This window comes from Macrobrachium rosenbergii, chromosome 6 (genome assembly GCF_040412425.1).
Source record: "Macrobrachium rosenbergii isolate ZJJX-2024 chromosome 6, ASM4041242v1, whole genome shotgun sequence".
Taxonomy (NCBI): domain Eukaryota; kingdom Metazoa; phylum Arthropoda; class Malacostraca; order Decapoda; family Palaemonidae; genus Macrobrachium; species Macrobrachium rosenbergii.
This window is the reverse complement of record NC_089746.1, coordinates 20,716,979-20,737,386: the sequence shown is the minus strand read 5'-3', so window position 1 is coordinate 20,737,386 and position 20,408 is coordinate 20,716,979. Positions and strand designations below refer to the sequence as shown.

Sequence of the window (20,408 nt, the reverse complement as noted above, 5' to 3'; positions counted from 1 at the left end):
AACGTTCACTGAGGGTGTCATCCCCTGAGCAAAATGATATGGCATTGTAAAATATTCACGAGCAGCTGTCTTCCCGCAAATAACCCGACCACGTCTGTGAAAAAGCCGTGTGAAAAATGAATCAGGTTTTCTTCCGTACCTCTGACTAGCCAAAGGAAACTTACCACAGTAAGATAAAAATCCCATACCTAGATGGCATCGGGTAGATAACTGTAACTTACAGTCAGAGACAATCCTTTTCCAATTAACTACCTAAGTACAAACTGATCCAAAGTCACTTCATATCAGCAGGGAAAGGAACGCTCAAGCTTTTGGATTGTACATGAGAGGGTACCTTGCTGTGAATCTTTTGTGGATTTCGTTGGAAAAAACCTTACCAAGGAGAGTTACCGGTAACCAGTTGCCGGTAGATGACACGTCAAAATCCTGCCAAATATTGATCTTAAAGGTGGTAGCAACAGCAGGGTAAACTGGTATGGATGGCAGATTGTTTGTGGAAGTAGGTCCTTTTAAAAATCGGATACTTGAAGTTGGTTCAATGAAGAATAATAAGATGGAGCCATCGCAAGGGTCATGGATACTAGATAAGAATGGCCCCATGTCCTCTGATCATATTTAAAAAATGAGCACTCCTTATACTCAGGACTTAGCAGGAACTCCGTATCTCACAGTTGACTGTGATTAGGAAACGCCTTATTGTGTATAGGTGCCCCTAGTAATACAAATACCAGTTATATATATGTGAGAAGGGTTAGCGACATTACCCGAAATATAACGCATTTTCGTTATTTTGTCGTATTTGTATGGCATTTCTCATTTTCATTTTACACACACACACACACACACACACACACACACACACACACACACACACACACACACATATATATATATATATATATATATATATATATATATATATATATATATATATATATATATATATATATATATATATATATCTTTCTGATTCTTCTCAAGTCTATGGATGAGGCATTTATTCCGGGAACGAAGCACGGACGTAGCACAATACGCACTTGTAAATATTTGTTCGTTCTGTGAGAAGGTCAGTAGCATTTCGTTTTCTCATCATCTTGACATTCGTGCATTTCTGTAATGGGAGCATCCTAAGGCCCAGGAAAATATACGCAGAATGTAGTATTAGGTATACCGTTTTTCCTCCCGGAGGGGCTAGATTGTTACTTCGGGGGAGGTTTGCCAATATATAGGCTATACTCTGGCATTGTTCACATTTTAATAATGGTTGGGATGTGGAAGGTAATATTATATAGTTATATATTTTTAGTTTATATTTTGACTCACGATTTTTATTGTTGGATTAGCTTGTATGATATTGTTGAACGATCGAGTGTTAGGAGTTATGATTTTAATTTTATTAGGTATTTATGAAGTTTTGCGCAAAAAATATAAACATATATTCCTAACGTCTTATTCTTATGCTTTATAGGTAAGATGCCTTGTTTGATGGTTTGGCAGTCTTCTTTCGTAAGTAAATTTAGGAACCTCGCTGTTTCTGGTTTAAACTCACTCTCTCTCTCTCTCTCTCTCTCTCTCTCTCTCTCTCTCTCTCTCTCTCTCTCTCTCTCTCTCTCTCTCTCTCTCTCTCTCTCACACCATTGTAGCTCTGCTGACTTGGTGATTAATATATGATTTTCAGTCTCCCTGCTGAAGGTAGAGAGACAAAAATAAGACGCGATTGGTTAGTGCTGCCTTCTAAATGCACACCAGTTTTGCAAATGAGAATTCTTAGACTGAAGAACTAATCATTACAAGGAGTTGATACTAGGGATCTCTCTCTCTCTCTCTCTCTCTCTCTCTCTCTCTCTCTCTCTCTCTCTCTCTCTCTCTCTCTCTCTCTCTCTCTCTCTCTCACAGGAAGAGAAGCATTATTACTGAGAAGGTTAGGTGTAGACTATGGTGGTTTGCATTGCGAAAATTAAAGTTTATGATTCTGTATTTTCCTCTCTTACCATCCTTTTTTCAATGCAGTTTCTCTCTCTCTCTCTCTCTCTCTCTCTCTCTCTCTCTCTCTCTCTCTCTCTCTCTCTCTCTCTCTCTCTCTCTCTCTCTCAGAGAGACGACAGTGTCAACAAAAACATCACATGACCCAAACCAGTTGGCGAGAATATTATAATAAACATGAAAACGCACAAAGTAATATCGTAAAAAAATTAATAAGACAAATTAAACAAAGAAATGTGTCACATTATTGTATTAAGCAGTCCACCCCCACTTAATATAGCAAGCCCCACCACACCAGAATGATATCAGGATCAAGGTTAACTTTCAGGACCTTGATCAAGAAAATAGTGCGACAGTTGTACAGAAAAGGAAGCTGAAGATAAATGGCACTGGACAGTTTCACGCCCTGACCCTCGAAAAGCTCTGGATGCAGCTGTTTTTGGAACGCACAACGTTGTAACCACTCCTATATATTGCCTGTTACTTCAACTTTCTGGTTTATCCTGTCGGTATCTTATGAATTTTTTGGTGACGTACGTTAAAGTAAGCTCATTCAATTAGCCCATTTTGAACTCTTCATGACTTGATAGTTTTGTCAGGGCTGCAGTTCATTGTTTTTGTTTTGCTTCTCTGTAGAGCAATAGCCTGTTCTCTAACAACCTAACAACAAAAATCCGTATCAAAAGAAAGTTAAGATAGCTTCTCTTATGGTCACTCTTATTCCTCCTCCAGATCAGTTTGATTCTTCATTGTTGGGCGTCTGTAATAAGTGTTAATATTCACAAGTTTCGGATATATACATGTATAAATCTAAGTAAATGTATGAATATCTTCTATATTTAAAGTAAGATTCCTAATATTCGTGTTTGTCACCTGCGTGTACATAAATTAAAATTAGTGTTAAATTTGTATCTGTTTAATGAAATAGCTAACATTCATAAGTCTGTTAATTAAGCTTACCTGTATAGATTTATGCAACTGATGTTAATTCGTCTTTGCACGTGTACTGTATACTCCCAGTGAATATCCAGAGGAAATAGCATTTATACCTACGCAAGTGAGTGTATTACCATGGTGCCATAATGCTAGTTCTCCATCCTTGCCGGCTATTATTATCGTCGGCCGTTCGTATCGCTTGGATGGCACCAGTGCTCACTCCTTGGCCTTCCACCCCTCCCCCCCCCCTCCCCCTTCTAAACTCACGGGCTCTGTTGCATTGCCATATTACTCTTACCTACCTCTCTCTCTCTCTCTCTCTCTCTCTCTCTCTCTCTCTCTCTCTCTCTCTCTCTCTCTCTCATATTCCACACTTCAGTTGCAAGTGCGGGATCATAAGGTCATTGACCCTTTTATGTTCACTCCTGGAGTTTTGTTTTGCTTCCATAGAGATAAATTAATTTCGTTAATTCAGTGATATTTACAGATGGTAATATTAGTCAATTAACCTTATTTCAAGCGTATCTCAAAATCCGTTCCTAATCTTTACTATAATTAATAGCATTTGACAATAAAAATGATGATGACAATGGTTTGAGTGTAGTCAATTTTTGTCCCGAATACTTGAATGTGAACTGAAACTAGGTGTAGTCCATGTAGTGTTTTTCCTTTTATATATATTGGACCTTGTTCTTTTAACAAAGTTATTTGAAATTTGAGAGCTTTCTTTTTTTATTTGTTTTTTGTTTTTGTTTACCCTAAGTGCCGCTGAAGGAGAGAGGACGAACGCAGAATCTTTGTGAATGAAAAGTAGCCGTATCTGTGTCAAGTAGATTGAAAGCGTTTTTTGTGGTCCATTTTAGTGGTGCTGTTGCTAGAGTCCTCGAGTCTTTTCTTCCCTCATATCTGGTAACCTCTCCCCCCCCTTTAATATCCTCATGTTCCCTCCATGGGGCCCCCTTCCCCTCCCTTCTCTCCATTCCCCTCCTATCCTCTTCCCTGGCAACCGCCTGAGAGTGAGAGGTGCCCTCATATTTTAATATGACAACGTCAAGCTGTAATGTTCGAGGGGAATTCTTCACAATTCCCATTGAAAAAGCCGAATTTTTCGTATAGTGCATGCGCTTGAGAACTCCTCAGCCCATAAATTGTTTTGGAGTCTCTCTCTCTCTCTCTCTCTCTCTCTCTCTCTCTCTCTCTCTCTCTCTCTCTCTCTCTCTCATTTCCAATACATCCTGTTATGATCCTTTTTTCATTTTGCTTTAACTTAGAAATGTGAAGGCTATAGAGTAATGAGCATTTCAATTTCACATTGTTGTATCCTAAGCAAATTTGTCAGGCTCTTTCTCTCTCTCTCTCTCTCTCTCTCTCATGCACGAAGACAAGCTGCTATGGAATGTTTTAAATATATAAATATTTTGGTAAACTTCATCGTAGTATTTCGATATCTTCAAATTGTCAGGCCTTTCGCGCATGCGACTTCGCGCCTATTGAGGTTCTTGATGGAATTATCGAGTTCTTGCTTGTCACAAAAAAAAAAAATGTTTGTGTGCACGTTGGAAAGTTTATTTTCATTGTTTTCAGTAATTCATTGTTAATCGTTCTGGGTAATGAGTTAGAAAGCCACGGTTATGTTTGGGAACATCATTCATATATACAAACAGTATTATACATGATCTGTTAGAGAGAGAGAGGAGAGGATAACTTCGTCGCGGACATCCGCAGTATGCATGTAGTCATTATTTATAGTGAGTGTTAAAAGCTTTGATGCGTGATCTGACTTATTAACTGGATACGATATTTCAGATCGAGTTAGAATTGGTCGAGAGAGAGAGAGAGAGAGAGAGAGAGAGAGAGAGAGAGAGATGCACCCCATGAATGCTTCTGTTCAAAAGACAAGCTTCGTCACGATGTCCACAAATTTTGTTGGGTTCTGAAAGTTCATTCTTAAGAAAAAGTTAAGTTTGGGGGAGTAGGTTAACCTTTCATGAACACTTAACTTATATTTATTCGCTTCGCACGTTCGTCCCCCTCCCCCTCCCCCTTCCCCTTCCCCTTCCCCGGCTCCCAGTTCCATCACACCCATTCTTCTTAAGAAGATAATAATCCTTAGGCACTTTGGGCCAGCTGCTCTCTCTCTCTCTCTCTCTCTCTCTCTCTCTCTCTCTCTCTCTCTCTCTCTCTCTCTCTCTCTCTATATATATATATATATATATATATATATATATATATATATATATATATATATATATATATATATATATATATATATATATATATATATACATATATATATATATATGTATATATATATATATATATATATATGTATATATTATATAAAATTATTATATTAATATTATCATTATTATTGTAGTTCCCGACTTCTGTAAAAGAGTTTATTTAGTGATGCTCTTACTCATTTTGCCATCTATTTATTGGTCGCTAAATGGAGGTCGTATCTTTTAGCAAGCAAATTTAGTGTAAATGGCCGTGGCTGTTGTCTAATAGTCTTGTTTGTTTGTATACGTGTGGTGATAGGGTATATGTCGTATATCAGACAGGAAGGAGAGAGAGAGAGAGAGAGAGAGAGAGAGAGAGAGAGAGGTTGGCAATATTAATATTCATAAGAAATATTGGCATGCAAACTTTGATGCAGAGATCTTTCATCCGAGTATGTGTGCACTGTGGGGCAAAGTTTCCCTGGACAGGGTCTTGGCATAAACATGGCACACCTTCATCTCGGTCTGTCTTCTACCCCTTAGTGGCCGTATATTATGAATGTTTTTGACTAAAACAGTCAAAAGAATAGTTAATTTTCAAAATATTCAGACTTCGCTATGTAGGTATATTGCTAGTATTAATTTTGTGGAGACGACCGGGTCGTGTTAATAGATGCGTTTTGGGTTCGCACGAAAGAGTTAAATAATGGAAATAAGTAAGGTTTGAATTTTAATAGCAAAAAATAACGCAGGTGGGGATAGAAGGAACACTTCTGGGAATTTGGAATGCCGTCTACTGTGTGCCCAGCAAGGTACTCTGCATTTGATCGCTGCATCACAGATAGGTTTTGGTAACTAATTTGCTTGTAAAATGTACAAGTCGTTACGAGAGTAGTTTTACCGTCTCTTTTCAAGGATGTGACGTAGGCTATGGAAATTGAATTTTGAATATAATATTTATCTATAATTTATTATGGAAATTTATTATGAAAATTGGAGTACTTCACTACCCCTGACGGTGGTAGTTTCATTATCAGGTATGATAGCGATCCCCGTGTTTGTGTTTCCTGTGTCATATGTTTGCCAGACATCCTTTGTTATAATGGTTAGATTGTAATAATGTGTATCACATCGCTTGTAGTTCATATTATTGTAAGTGATCTGTGATTAGTATTTTTTGTTTTAAGTATAAAAGCTTTGTTACTCGGCTCCCACTTTGAATATGTTCTTTATTGGCATTTGGGATGAATAATAATCATGAAATTTATCACTCGTAAGGACAGTAATAATTGCAGAAATATCCGTCGCCCTTTTTGTGCTTTTTTAATTAATTTTTGAACGTACTTTGTTTATATGTCAGACATCAGTTTCGTAGTCTCATGCCTTTAAGTGCATTCATGTTACTTGTTTTTTTTTTATGCATAATTAAGATTCTCTTTAATCACATTTCATATGTCGACATGAATATCTAAGTTTAAGAATTTACTAAAAAGATTTTCAAAACTGTAATTCCGCTTAAACAAAATATGAGTCTACTGATTAGGCTATATCCGTACAATACTTCAATGTTACGGACATGTGTTATGGCAAAACTTGGATTTCTTTTGTCTTGGGGCAACTGTATAACACCAGAACCGTGAAATGGAACTACTGCAGGGTATGACTAATCATAACCTGTTTTTTCTTATCTTTTGAAGGGTATCACTTTTAATTTTGTTAAGCAGTGGAACGATAAGACCATACTTTTCTTTTTACACTTCACGCAAATATGAAATTTGAGATGGAACTACTGTTGAGTAAGGAGGGCGACAAAGCTGGTTCTGAGGAGTCTGTCCCCCTCCTCCTCCTCCATCAGGTTTACTGACGTCATTCTTAAAGGAAGCAAAATTGGGTTATCTTATTTTTTGCTACACGTGAAACTTGATTTTGTCTGTCGCCCTCAACTGTAGATGAAAAGTATTTACCCATTGCCAGTAACATCCTTGGAATGGGCTTATAATTATTTTTCCATTGGTGAAATTAGCATGATATAGCACTTTGATTATGACAGAGTTGCTAAGTGCTTTATTTCCATAGACTGATTCATGTAAAACCGTAAGGATTAGGAAGGAATATAAAGCCTTGAATACACGTTGCCCCTTTTGGCTTTCCTACCTGTTGAGAAGTGTAATATTTTTGCGAGTATTTTGTTTTTAATGTACGAGGGTAGCAAGTAATATCGTGTTAGTAATCCTCTTTGCGTACGTACGAATATGAGAAGGGCATGACAACGTGATCCTCGAATTATAGTTTTGACGTAGTTTTCGATATCAGTTTTTCATATTTTTTCACTAGCATTTTCCTGATGATTGTAAATCTCTCTAATGCTAGACGTTTCCGTTATTATGCTTATTATTGCTGATTATGTCCAATTTCAGTATGTTTTTCTGTTTAATCAGATTCAGGAAATGGATGTCTTCTTTATCACAAGCAGCATATTTATGCGAAGAGCTTTTGTCTTTCTCAGTTTTACAGAGATTGGAGAGGGAACACATATAACTGATAACATACATACGTACAAATGCACACACAAAGATATGTATATATATATACACACATACATATACTGTATATATACATATATACTTGTCATTGTATTTGATTTTTACATTCATATGTGATTGACACCTACGATGGACCTGGTATACAGACAACTTTCCCAGATATATTTTTCTGTATTTTTCTTTCATGTTCATTTGGTCTTGAAAGGATATAGCTTCCCTTGAGCTATGCCTGATGACTTTCGATAAAATTATTACTAAATAAGGAACAGATTTTACTTTGTATTTGGTAATGGATTTTTAGTCGATGTCTGCAGACCATCCATTCCATTTCGACTTTGAGAGAGAGAGAGAGAGAGAGAGAGAGAGAGAGAGAGAGAGAGAGAGAGAGAGAGAGAGAGAGCTCCTGTTTTAGCCAGATTAGTGGTCTCTGCAACATCGATTTTGGCCAAGGTCTGGATTGATCCAAACTGGGTATGAAAGTTTTAAAGGTGAAGATTTCGGCTTGTCCATTTACAGTCGGTTCTCTGTCCCATTCCTTTTTTATGGTAGATTTTGGGTCGAAGGATACGTTTTGAATATGCATGTTTATGTATATGTATGTGCATGTATATATGTAAATATATTGGTATGCAGTCCTAGTGCTTACAACTAGAATTATTATATATATATATATATATATATATATATATATATATATATATATATATATATATATATATATATATATATATATATAGAGATAGAGAGAGAGAGAGAGAGAGAGAGAGAGAGAGAGAGAGAGAGAGAGAGAGAGCGCTCAATGCTGTTTTCTCTAGGAGGCACTTTTGGGAAAAACGCTCCTTTGAAAGGGCCAGAGGTGAACAAGGGAGCCGTTTAAAGAAGCCATTCCTCGTATGTATTTATAAATGGAAAAAAAAGTTCAAACAAGATACGCTTGTTTTGTTAACTAGCTTGGTTTTCGTCATCCGGTCTGCGGCAGTGACACAATGGGGAATCTTGTTGGGCGGTTGCCTCGTATGAATGTACCCACGCATGCGCGTCCGTGCTCAAAGGGGGAAGAGGAAGCCAGCAGAACGATAATCATCGTGCGTAGATGGGATGATGATTTGGGAGACGGATGAGGAAATTGAGTGCGTTACTATAGATGTGAGGTAGAATCTTTTTCATTTAATAGTAGGGTACTATTTTTGAGTTTTAAAAATTAATATGATTTTACTCGTATCTCTAAGGTATTGCAGTTTACAAGCAGATGGTTGATCTCCTTTGCTTGTATTGTTTATGACATTTAACAGTTTAGCTTGCTGCGAAGTAAGTTACCGACAAAATTTGAATTTCATCGCATATCTGTAAGTTACCTCTGAAATTGGTATGAAGTAAAAAATTATTTGATTCAGTTTTCATTTGTTTTCCTCGTTTTATGTATTATCGAACCAGTGCAGGTCAATTAGCTACCCTCTCAGGAAAATTGTTCACGAATTTTCTTGAATTTGGGATTGGTTGTCATGTACAGAACAATGATGATGTCGGTAATTTATGAAGATTTAAGGCACATAGGTATGGGAACCCTTCGCGCCGCTCAATATACTAGAACCTTGCTTTACGTTTGTATGTCTTCAGACCAAGTGATATTAGGCATGGAAGACTGATCATGATTAAACGATATTCATTCCAGATATTGTTGAGATGCAGATCAGTCACATCAAATATTCATTACACATATAATGACTTCACAAAGCATATAGAATAAGCATATTTATGGTAAAATGTTGGAATGGACATAAAAATGAAAGCGTCATTTTACCGAAAGCAAATTTAGGGGACAGTAGCTATCGCCTTTGCCATATTGTAGTTTTCTTTCTGTATCGTTTATCATGTATATATTTTAGTTTTTGTTCTTCATGCTACGATTTCCGTTATTCTTATCTGCTTGCGTTTTATAGTTATATTTATCTTATGATTTAGAAACATTATACGAGTGTAACGTTTACACTCACTGCCCCTCACATGGTGTGTGTTATAAAATATATATATATAATATATATATTATATATCTCACATTACCACAGGTGAAAAATAAGAAACGGGGTGTAGGTCCTGACCGGTTTCGACTTTATTTCCAAGCCAAGCCGTTTCTTATTTTTCACCTGTGGTAATGTGTGATAAATAAATCACGTACAAAAGTGATGATAAATAGTGATGATAATATATATATATATATATATATATATATATATATATATATATATATATATATATATATATATATATATATATATATATATATATATGGGGCAAATGCGACGAAGGAAGAGTGAAACAACGTTGTTTCGCCCTTCCTTGGTGGCATTTGCCTTTATTAATGCATTCATCACGTTCCATATATTAGTGATTCAGTTATAAATGACACCCCCACAGAATTAAGATAGAGTTTCGTAGGTTTTTTCTAGGATTAAGATGTCTGGTTAATACTTCCGTATTGATGTGAATGTGATAAATCACAAGGACCAGAGGAAGATAATAGGCGAGTGTTGTCCAGTAGCGCCAGATAAACAAACGTGCGTCGATTTGTGTGTGTGATTTGGTAATTACTACGAACGGTTCCGTTATGATTATACAACTATGACATTGCTGGCTGGTTCCTTACAACGCAGTGCTTGTTAGCCGGATTAAGTGTGTTAAGGTTGCTGTCGTAGGTTTGCTCAGATAAGTCGTTAGGTTATTTTTGTAAGAAAATCATTTGTCGATATAGCATGTGATGGTGTTATCGTTACTTGGCTTCAAGCAGGGCCACATTTGAAAGCACTGTACCACAGTACCAGCCTTCAGAATTTTAGTATTTCTTGTCAGCTGACATGGGCTGAGAGTTCAAGTGAGCTTCTGATCGTAGTTTGTCAGACACTATGTATGTCTGGCGACTTTATCTCCAAAGCACTGTATCGATTTCGAACAAACTTGTCAATCCCCGGAATCAAATTTGTTTAAATGCAGTGTTTGAATGCAGAATGCACCCTGACAGCGAAAAAAAAGTTTGGACGTAAGAAATCTTCCGTAGAACAATCTTGTGTAAAAATTTCTTGACGTAGTGTAGACTCAAGTTTGTTTAACCGATGGCCTCAGTAGTTACAGTTGGACCACAATGGGATTTCATAATTTAATATAGGAATAAGTAAAAAAATTTTGAATATAATGTTCTCTAGATTAAGGGAGGTATACAGTTTGTCAAATTTAATGGTTCATTTATCCTCTTAAAATTTGTAGATTGTAGTCTGTTCAAAACACGATACCAAGAGCCACCTTGTGGCCACCATAGGGTCCAAAGTTATAAATAGGGATATGTAGGAAAGTGTTGCAAGATGGCTCAGGTAGCAGTTGATATAAGTTAAATTCTTTTATTTGTAGTAATGAGTGCTTTGTAGTGTCGATTTTTCGAATCAAAGAATGCTGTTGGGTCGTTTTTTATCATAACATTGCTGAGTGTTATGCAGTTATAAAGTTTAGTTTTTCATTGCAAATAAATGTGGTCTATTCAGATGTAAGGAAAGAAGGCCCTTTTTTCATTATGGTATATATATATATATATATATATATATATATATATATATATATATATATATATATATATAGAGAGAGAGAGAGAGAGAGAGAGAGAGAGAGAGAGAGAGAGAGAGAGAGAGAGAGAGAGAGAGAATATTCACACCTTTGATTCTTATACCTGCCAAGAATGCTATTTTTAAGTAATCTCATTTCCCATCTGTCTCAGGTACAGTACTTGAGTTTCTTCTTAGTATTTCGATGTCTGCATTCTGTCCCATTTTAGCGGCATACTTACGACCAGTGTACGTCTTCTTTCTCGAGATGTGGTTAGCAAACCAAATGTAAACTCCGTTCCTTTAATTTCTTAGCTCTTCAAAATATGTGCGTATATATGTGTGCGCGCGCATGTGTGCGTGTATGTGTATATATGTATATGTATGTATGTGTGCGTGTAAGTTTATATATAGGCTATACATATTTCTCTCTCTCTCTCTCTCTCTCTCTCTCTCTCTCTCTCTCTCTCTCTCTCTCTCTCTCTCTCGAAAATATAGACATCAGTCTCTGCCACTTTCACTTCCAACCTCTGAACAAAGGACTAGGGATAGTTGTACGTCATAACTGACACTGTTGATTCGAACAGAAAAGTGGCCGGCCTCCCTAAAGATCTTTTCGGCAATGTTACGACAGCCATAAAATCCAGGGAGTGACCTGACCCACGGAGGGCATAATCAAACAGGCGCTCAGCAACAAGGATGAATTTTGATTCCTTGATTTTTCTTTAAAGGTTGTGTAGAACTTGAAAGACCACGTTTTATGTAGAATTGGGCATTTGAGATACGTTCCGTGTTTTTGGTTAGCCTAAAGGTTGCGAAAGGTTGTAGATGGGGTTTAGTAAGGATAATCGTATTTTGTTGTGTATTAATTTTAACTTATAATTTCTGAAATTCCAGTAAATACTGAAGCATTTATGTCTTTGTTTTTGGTTGTTTTTGACATCGACCCCAAATCGGCATGGAAATGAATAATGCAAAATTTTAAATTGTAGATTATATGCGTAGGTACTCAACAAAGCCTGGAGTAATATGTGAGTATCCTTGACGACTGAAAATAATGTTTAAATGTGTTATGAGACGTTAAACTACTTGAAAGTGTAACTTAGAAATTTCTGTCGGGATTTTAAGGCTTGTCTAGAAAGTTGAATGTCAGCGCAGTTGTATATCAAAGACTTATATTGTGAAATAAACTTGAAATGAAATTTATTTTTTTATTAAAATTAATCTGTAATTGTCGTGAAATCGTTACGAATTTAGTATATCTAGCTTTTTGGTTGTTTAAATTGAACGTAACTTCTTAGTAGTAACAAATGGGTGTGTGTGTACCAGTAGTGTATGTATTGGAAGGTATTTATTAGAATACGAAGGATTTGAGGTCTAGGGTAATGTAAATAAACAGACAAATCTTTGAATCAATAAGTGCCTCATCTGTTAGTCATAGGTGTCATTTGGGACTCAAGAGGTACCTTATCAGCAGCCTAAGACTTATCTCCCATATCAGTTTCTCATATTTCTCCAGTTAATATTTTATTTTTTTATTTTTAGATCTTGTGACGTCATCTTCAGTTTGTTAGTGTGTCAGATCTTAAAGCTTTAAACTTCAAAGTTTAACCCCGGAAAGCAGTAAATAGATATTTCTCTATAATTTGTTATGTATTTATTTTTTCTCGCGGATAACGCTTGTTGTGATGGGAGTAAATGATCTTAATTATCAGTCGTGATAAATTGTAAGATATTTCCACTTACAGTTATCAGCTAATGCTGCTGACTGATCAATATCAGCACATTGCACGTCAGCCAATCTATCTATCTGTTCATCTTTATCAGTATCATTCATATGGTATATATATATATATATATATATATATATATATATATATATATATATATATATATATATATATATATATATATATATATATATATATATATATATATACACACACACACACACACACACACACACACACACACACACACTGTTTATGTGTTTGAATGTGTGCGCGCGCGCGTTTGCATGCATGTGCGCGTCGTGAGGAAATTGTTCATGAAAGATATGAAATGGCATCACTTACGTTTGGCTCTTAAATCCCTTGCAAGGGTTGGGTAAGGGTGTTAGATCTGTTTCTCCGCTTTTGCGAGGTAAATCACCTTATCACAAGGGTCTTCTTCAGCCTCCCCGTCTTCTCCCCTCCCCTCTTGCCACGTATGACTGCTGCTAGTCGGCCGCGCTGCTCATTTTTCCTCCCCGTTCTCTCTAGCCTGAAGCCTCCCTTAACCTCTCTGGCCCTTGTGGCAGGTGCATGATCTTATTCGTTTAAAGCCCCACAGTACCATCTGTCCCACAGGGTCTGCCAAGAGCGTTGACACCATGCGCAACTACTCTTCCCCGTTTTCATTGCTCCTCCTTTTTGCCTCCAGTTAAAACAAAAAATGCCATCTCTGTGCTGTATTTAGCCTCCGCCTTGCTATAATTGTCGCCTCGGCGCTGTTAGAGATTTCTTTAAACATTGCCCCTCCTTCCTCTCACCCGTCACCCACCTACAGACATTTCCCCTCTTGGCGTACAAACAAACACACCGTCTCCCCAGGGGGATATGAATAGCTCTTGACATGGGGCTGCTTTTGTCATCCTCCCGTTTTCGAGATCTTTTTCGAAATGGAATGGGCGCTCTTTCCTCAAGTTCCGTCCCGAGTTGATGTCTTCGACGGTCATTGAAAAGTTTTTCTGCAGCGAACTTTGCAGGTTCGTTTACTTGAAGTTCTTTTATGGTCACATCGAAATCATTGTTTGTATGGGACGGTAAAGCCTAACAAAACAATTCTGTGCATAAAATACTCTTCAGATTTAGAAATATCTTCTATGTAAGATGACTGGATGAGGAATAAGAGGGTAGGTCTTCCGAGAATAATAATCATGGGACAGTAGTACTGTATACAGTATACTAGGTAGCCTTTATATAGGAAAGCATGTTTATTCTTTTTAAATACCATTACTTAAGCGTAAGAGTCTTAATAATTAGCATTAAGAACGTTCGTGAACTTAAGACGAATTTAATATTTCGATAGATATTGCGTTCCCGAATATTTTTGTTTCATACCTTTTTTCGGATTCCTGTTGTTGATTCAGAGTTCTACCACAACTTATTTTTTTGCAGAAGTGTCCACTTCGCATCAGGAGTGAATATTGCGGTATACGATACTGTGCATGACAAGAGGTGGTGAATTGTGTGTGGTTATTTGTTTGTTTTGCGCGTGCGTAGTGGAAGAGTGGGCAAATAATAATCCTTGAGTGTTTTGCTTTTGTGGGTTCAAGTAGGCTTCTACTACCTCTTCACTGTGAAAGCTGAGAACCAAGCCGCCCCCTCTCTCTCTCTCTCTCTCTCTCTCTCTCTCTCTCTCTCTCTCTCTCTCTCTCTCTCTCTCTCTCTCTCTCTCTCTCTCTCTCTCTCTCTCTCTCAAGAGGCCTTGGTTCCAAATCTACCAAAATACCAATTAAAATCGGGTACCTTTTCCCTCGAATACAACCAAGATCCATGGAAGCCATCATAACTCATGCGACGGTTCTCATGCCTCAGCGTGTAATCTCTCGCTGCATCTCGGCCATCACAAATAATCCTTACTCATATTCAAACATCAACCATCAGTGTGACAAATTCCTCGACTTCCGGTCGAACGATCCAAAAGACATTGCGACCTGTCATTTCAGCGACCCCAATACGGGGTGCGGTTTTAACTCATTCTGGCACCTTCTATAAAATTCTAAAGTCGGATCTAACATCATATCTTTAAATAACTGCAATAAGTGACGTCTGACTCCTTACAGGGAAGGCCTCGACGCGGTAGTTCACTTCCTTGGAGGGGTGAAATATAAGTCTGCAAGCAAATCCATTGTATGTTACGATGCATCTTAGGATCAGTTATGATGCTGGGCTTACCTTGGTATTTTTTTAGTCATTGGAACATATCCATCGGAAATTTTAGATGAGAATTTTCTGTTGTTTTTTTAAAGTATGAAGCGTGGCAACTTTAACGACCTGCTTGACAAGATAGTTATCTCATGGGACAACAAGGCGTAACTTTATGGGGGTCAGCTGTTACTCGGATAGGTCAGGTGAAGCACTTTAATAGTATATAATTTTTTATAATTTTTTGTGTATCACAAGTTTAGCTTCAGTGAGGTGAAGTATATGTATCATGTTTTCACTTTCAAATTTCAGCAAATGATACTCCGAAGAAATGTTCCAGTTTTACTTTTGTAAAGCTTTACTCCAGATTTTATTGTTTCCAAATGTATTTATAATATGTGTACTAGAAGTTACCTTTGCGTTCTTTGTAATTTGTATCGTGTTTTATAGTCTTAATATTGCACTCTATTGATCGAATGAAACATTAGCAGTATTTCTTGAAAAATTTCAATAAAACAACTTTCAACCCAGCAATCGCTTGTCTCAGCGGTATGATAAACAAGAATACATTATTTCTCATAATTTCAAAGTATTTATTATGTTTTTTGTCATTATTACTATTATTAAAATTAACTATTTTGACTTTTAGTATCAACATTTACCTAAGTGTTTTGCAAGAGTTTTTAATAAGCAGTATGCCACCATCCCTTCGTGCCTCCCTGGGGCGCTTATGTTTCGATTTGGGTAACCTCGAACACACTGAGGAACATGGAGTCCTAATTATATATTCCTTCTAGTGCTATAATGAATTTATTTGTATTTTAATGTTTGTAGCTGTGGACGTCTATATATATTCTGTTGTGTAATATTAATGTGCGATTTACAGTCCCCTCCCCTCGTTACAACCCATGAAATCAAATGTTTTATACCATACTTAATATACGGAGTGTTAGCTGCGACCATGACCTAGTTTTAACACCAGCTACCATTGAAAATTATTAATTTTAAGTTTCTTTTAAGCTCGCTTAATTTTTTGTGTTTCGTTTGTGAAAGGCTCATGTTTTGTGCATTTTATTGGTTAAAATCTGTAATTTTGGGGTTCTTGTTTGACTCCTAACCTTGTAATATAGAATCCACATCTGCTAATTGTCATCTCTTTTGTTTTCCATTGACAGGCGTGTATAGATGATAACATCGACATGGTGGAGTTTTTGGTGAATCAGGGGGCGGACGTCAACCGGGCAGACATGGAAGGCTGGACCCCACTCCATGCAACCGCCTCCTGTGGCTTTATCAGTATAGCAAAGTGAGTTCAGTTATTGCAGAAATTACAGGCTGTAGATTTTTTATTTGTTGTGGAAAAAAGAGCGTGTATTGTTTAGTTTACTCGTGTTGTATGTGTGTTTGTTATTATGTAATGAATGGGGTTTTCAATGATAGTCAATTCATCTGCGGAAATTTTAGTATTTATTGGTTTAGATTTCCTAATTTCCTTTTGGATAAAAGGAGCGTTTTATTCTTTAGTTTAAGTTATGTAGTTTAAGTAATGGCGTTTTCCTTAAACTTGCCTTAGGAAGTGGGCATTGATACTTAATAATGTAAATTTTAAAAATCGCATAAATTATTGTGTTAAAGAAAATTATAGTAAAAAAAAAAGACATATCCAGTAGTTCAGGAGTTTTTATATTTTGCACATCTTTCCTGGCGTGTTTTAATTTACTTGGCGAACTGTGCTGTTAACTTCAATGATTTTGCTGTTGGTAAAAGCCGGTTTATTTTGTGTAAGTGTCAGTTCTCACATTTCATATTGTAAATTATTTATGTAAAAATATAGAGATACTTGGCGTCGCACCTCGTTGGCAGGCGATGTTGTATGGCGGTTGAAATTTATTGATTCTATTCTAGTAATAAAAAAACTTCTTAATTCTCTTGGTTAATTAGTGTTGAAATGAAGGATATTTTTTTATAAACAATGGAAGAATTGGACTGTTTATTAAAGTTTTTTTTTTAATCCTTGTTTTTCACCATATATTTTTAGGAGGCGAATTCTTAAAAAAAAAAAAGTTTTACATAGGGTGGTGCCTGGAAATATTTCCAAGCTTAAATGAATTGACACTGCAGTAAAAAGACGGTTTTTGTATGTTTTTTATTAGTTAGCTTGTTCGTTTGTTGTTGTAAGGATAAAGTGGTGTCATCACTTCGTGAGGATGCGAGTTCGGGTCACAGCCGGCGACGAATTTATTTGAGTCGAGGACATTCATACTCGTCACATGAGTAACCTCATCAGCGATTCACTCGATCCTTTGGTTGTCGCTGCCATTGCCGCTCGCGGGATAGAAGATTGTTGGTGGACATTCAATTTCGGCATTTAAGGTCATCAAGTCAACGTTTGTTCGATTAAGTTTTTGAGTGTAGCGGGAAATCTGGATAGTATCTTTTGTTGACTTGTTTAAGAATTACTTATTCTGAGCGAGTTTTAATGGATTCACACTCGTGCGCTTGAAAAATTGACGTTTTCCCTTTAAGTATTTCAGTAGATAAGGGTACATTTGGCTTCGTTCTTGAAAACTTTCTCATCATACGCGTTGTCGTTACCCTTTCGTTATATGGCTGATATTTAAAAAAAAATATGTACTGTTTTTTCTTATAATTCTGCGTAAATGTTTGGGCGGTCAACTTCTTAATTGATAAGGTTTCACCACTTTCATATTTCAGCCGCATGCACTGAACTAATACCCCTACGAGTATCTGTTAGTGTTAATATTTTGTATAAATGCAGAGAGTAGTGGGACGGGAAAATCGTGCTGTTTTCTAGCTCAGTTCGACGAAACCAAGGAGGAGGAAAAGGAAGGTGAAAGGGCGAGACTTTAGCCAGGAAGTTACATCGATAGATCGGCTGTTAAAGGTTATATAGTCATTCTACAAGAAATTTTGGCGTTAACGGAATTCGCTAAGCACGAAGTCATCAAGGATGGTCATGTGTTGATATCCTTTCGAAACGTTGCGAAATATCCTGTTTGAAGCGTTGGGATGGCTAGAGCCTTTGTTGACTTAACGGTCGTTATTTGTTTGTCTTCAGTTATCTCTGACGGCTATTGGTTTATTTAGGTCATACTGTTGTGTACCGTAGTCAGTGGGATAAGCATTGCACCATCGAAACGCGAATTTTGTACATTGACAAAATTTGCACGCGATTTAGAAATATTGTATGTTACTGGACAACGCAGATCAAAACAGTCGGTGAAATTGCGAGGAACAATTATTGAAGAAATCATGTTTTGATTACTGAAAGAAAAGCTGCTTTTAAAAGACTTATTTTTATAGCAAAACGATTTAGAACTTACGTGCTTTTACAGTGCATATCGAAACGTTTTGCGCTTTTACAAAACAAGATGTGCCTAGTACGAAAGTCCGTATAATTTTAAGATTAAAAATATTGTTAAAAAGTTTTATCTTTATTACTCCATAAACGAGAAGTATGTTTCGTTACTATTTATCCGATTCCTATGATCTCCCGTTGATAAGAGGATACGTTTGTTAATATTTCCTTCGTTGATATCATCGTCGGCGAAAACTTAAACCTGAAAACAGAAAGGATATCGCGCAATATCTTTTTGAAACCCCGTGAAATATCCTATTGATATACCGGTTGGCAATAGCGCTTCCCTTGTTGTTTCCCGTGGCGATTTTTATTCATTGCATGCTATATGTAATTTATAATATAACAGGTTAACTATCGTGTAATATACATCGTTCTCAGCTTCTTCTTGTCCGCTGGAGGTTTGATCGTCTTTTTTTCTAGATGTATTTACAAAATGATTCATTCGTTAACTGAATGGGTTTTCGTTTTGTTTTCGTTTGTTTCAGCAAAGTAATTCAGTCATGTTTGTAGACTCTGGTCTCTCCAGAGGGTATCGTTCGTAAATGAAAGGTAAAATTGCTGCAAATTTAAATGAGAGAAATCAGACATTTTATGAAAACTGGTACAGATTCAGTAGTTCTCTGACACTTTTGTCATTGTTGTGTCTGACTAGAGATGGTTTGGGGACTCAGATTTAACTGGAATAATAAATGACTAACTTTAGGCTATTGTGTCAATTGATTGTAGACGGAAGTAATTTTGGTGAGCGGTAGAGTGTGAAGCATGTGAAGATAAGACATTTTTTCTTTATTGTAGACCAGGAGTGGCGTGGATGATGGTCTTGGGCTTCTCTAAAAGACTTTGAGGGTATTGATTTTAAGTTGAAAAAGATCGGGAGATTTTTTGGTGGGAAAGGGAAGTTGACCAAGTGAATGCATGGTATGCTTGAGTCATGAAACAGAAGAAATTAGATATGTAATAGGAAGAATAGAATGGAATCCAATTCTGTTCTTATCTTTCATTTTGGAGAGATGTGAAGGAATTTTCATTTGTAACTTCAAGAGATTTCTAATGTTGCATGAAATTTTTGGAAACCATCTCGTAAATCAATTGCATGAAAACCATATCCAGTCAGTGTAAGTGACTGTATAAGTCAGCCAAGAGGAGTTGACAGAAGAATTTCACATCCAGTATTACATGGGGGTTGCAACAGAGGGCTACATGGTCAGTCGTTTTTCAGGGTTGAGGCTTGATATATGTTTTTGCTTTAATCAGGACCTTGCATGCACACTCATTGCTCATCCCTGTGGTGGCGCATCTGATGAGTTGTTAATTCAAACACTTTACTGATACATCTTCGTAATAGTTATGACTTACGAGATAATATTGAGATCAGTCGTCATTTTTTAAAACTCACGTGAGATGTTTTTATTTATACTCTTGCACATTTTACAACTTTCCTGGTAATGTCCGGGTGTGCTTATGTTAATTTGGTTAACTATGTATTTGTATGTTTTTCCTTTCTCCAATTTGTATGTTATTTTTCATTTCAAGTTTTTTGAACTTGTGTGGCTTTTGAGAGCTGTGTTAGGCAGTCTCTTCTGTTCCTCAATGTACAGTTATGTATTATGTTTATATTGTTTTTGTTAAATGTAACCAGTATATTTTAAATATATAAACTATATAAATATTTGCATATATATATATATATTTTTAATGTGCAATTCTGTCACCAATTCAGGTACCTAATTTTGCTTATACATATTTTTAATGCACAATTCTATCACCATTTAAGGTTCCTAGTTTTGCTTATGCATATTTTTAATGCACAATTCTATCACCATTTCAGGTTCCTAGTTTTGCTTATG

General features: G+C 36.5%; 1 protein-coding gene across 38 annotated transcripts in view; it reads left to right on the top strand.

Annotated features, from left to right (window-relative positions):
- The window catches only part of Mbs (Myosin binding subunit), a 235,886-nt gene that overhangs the window by 86,204 nt on the left and 129,274 nt on the right, over positions 1-20,408 (top strand). For all 38 annotated transcript variants that reach the window (XM_067105133.1, XM_067105138.1, XM_067105134.1 and 35 more), the window contains exon 2: positions 16,355-16,485. In XM_067105133.1, the coding sequence (XP_066961234.1) occupies positions 16,355-16,485 (131 nt within the window). The remainder of the gene's footprint in view (positions 1-16,354; positions 16,486-20,408) is intronic.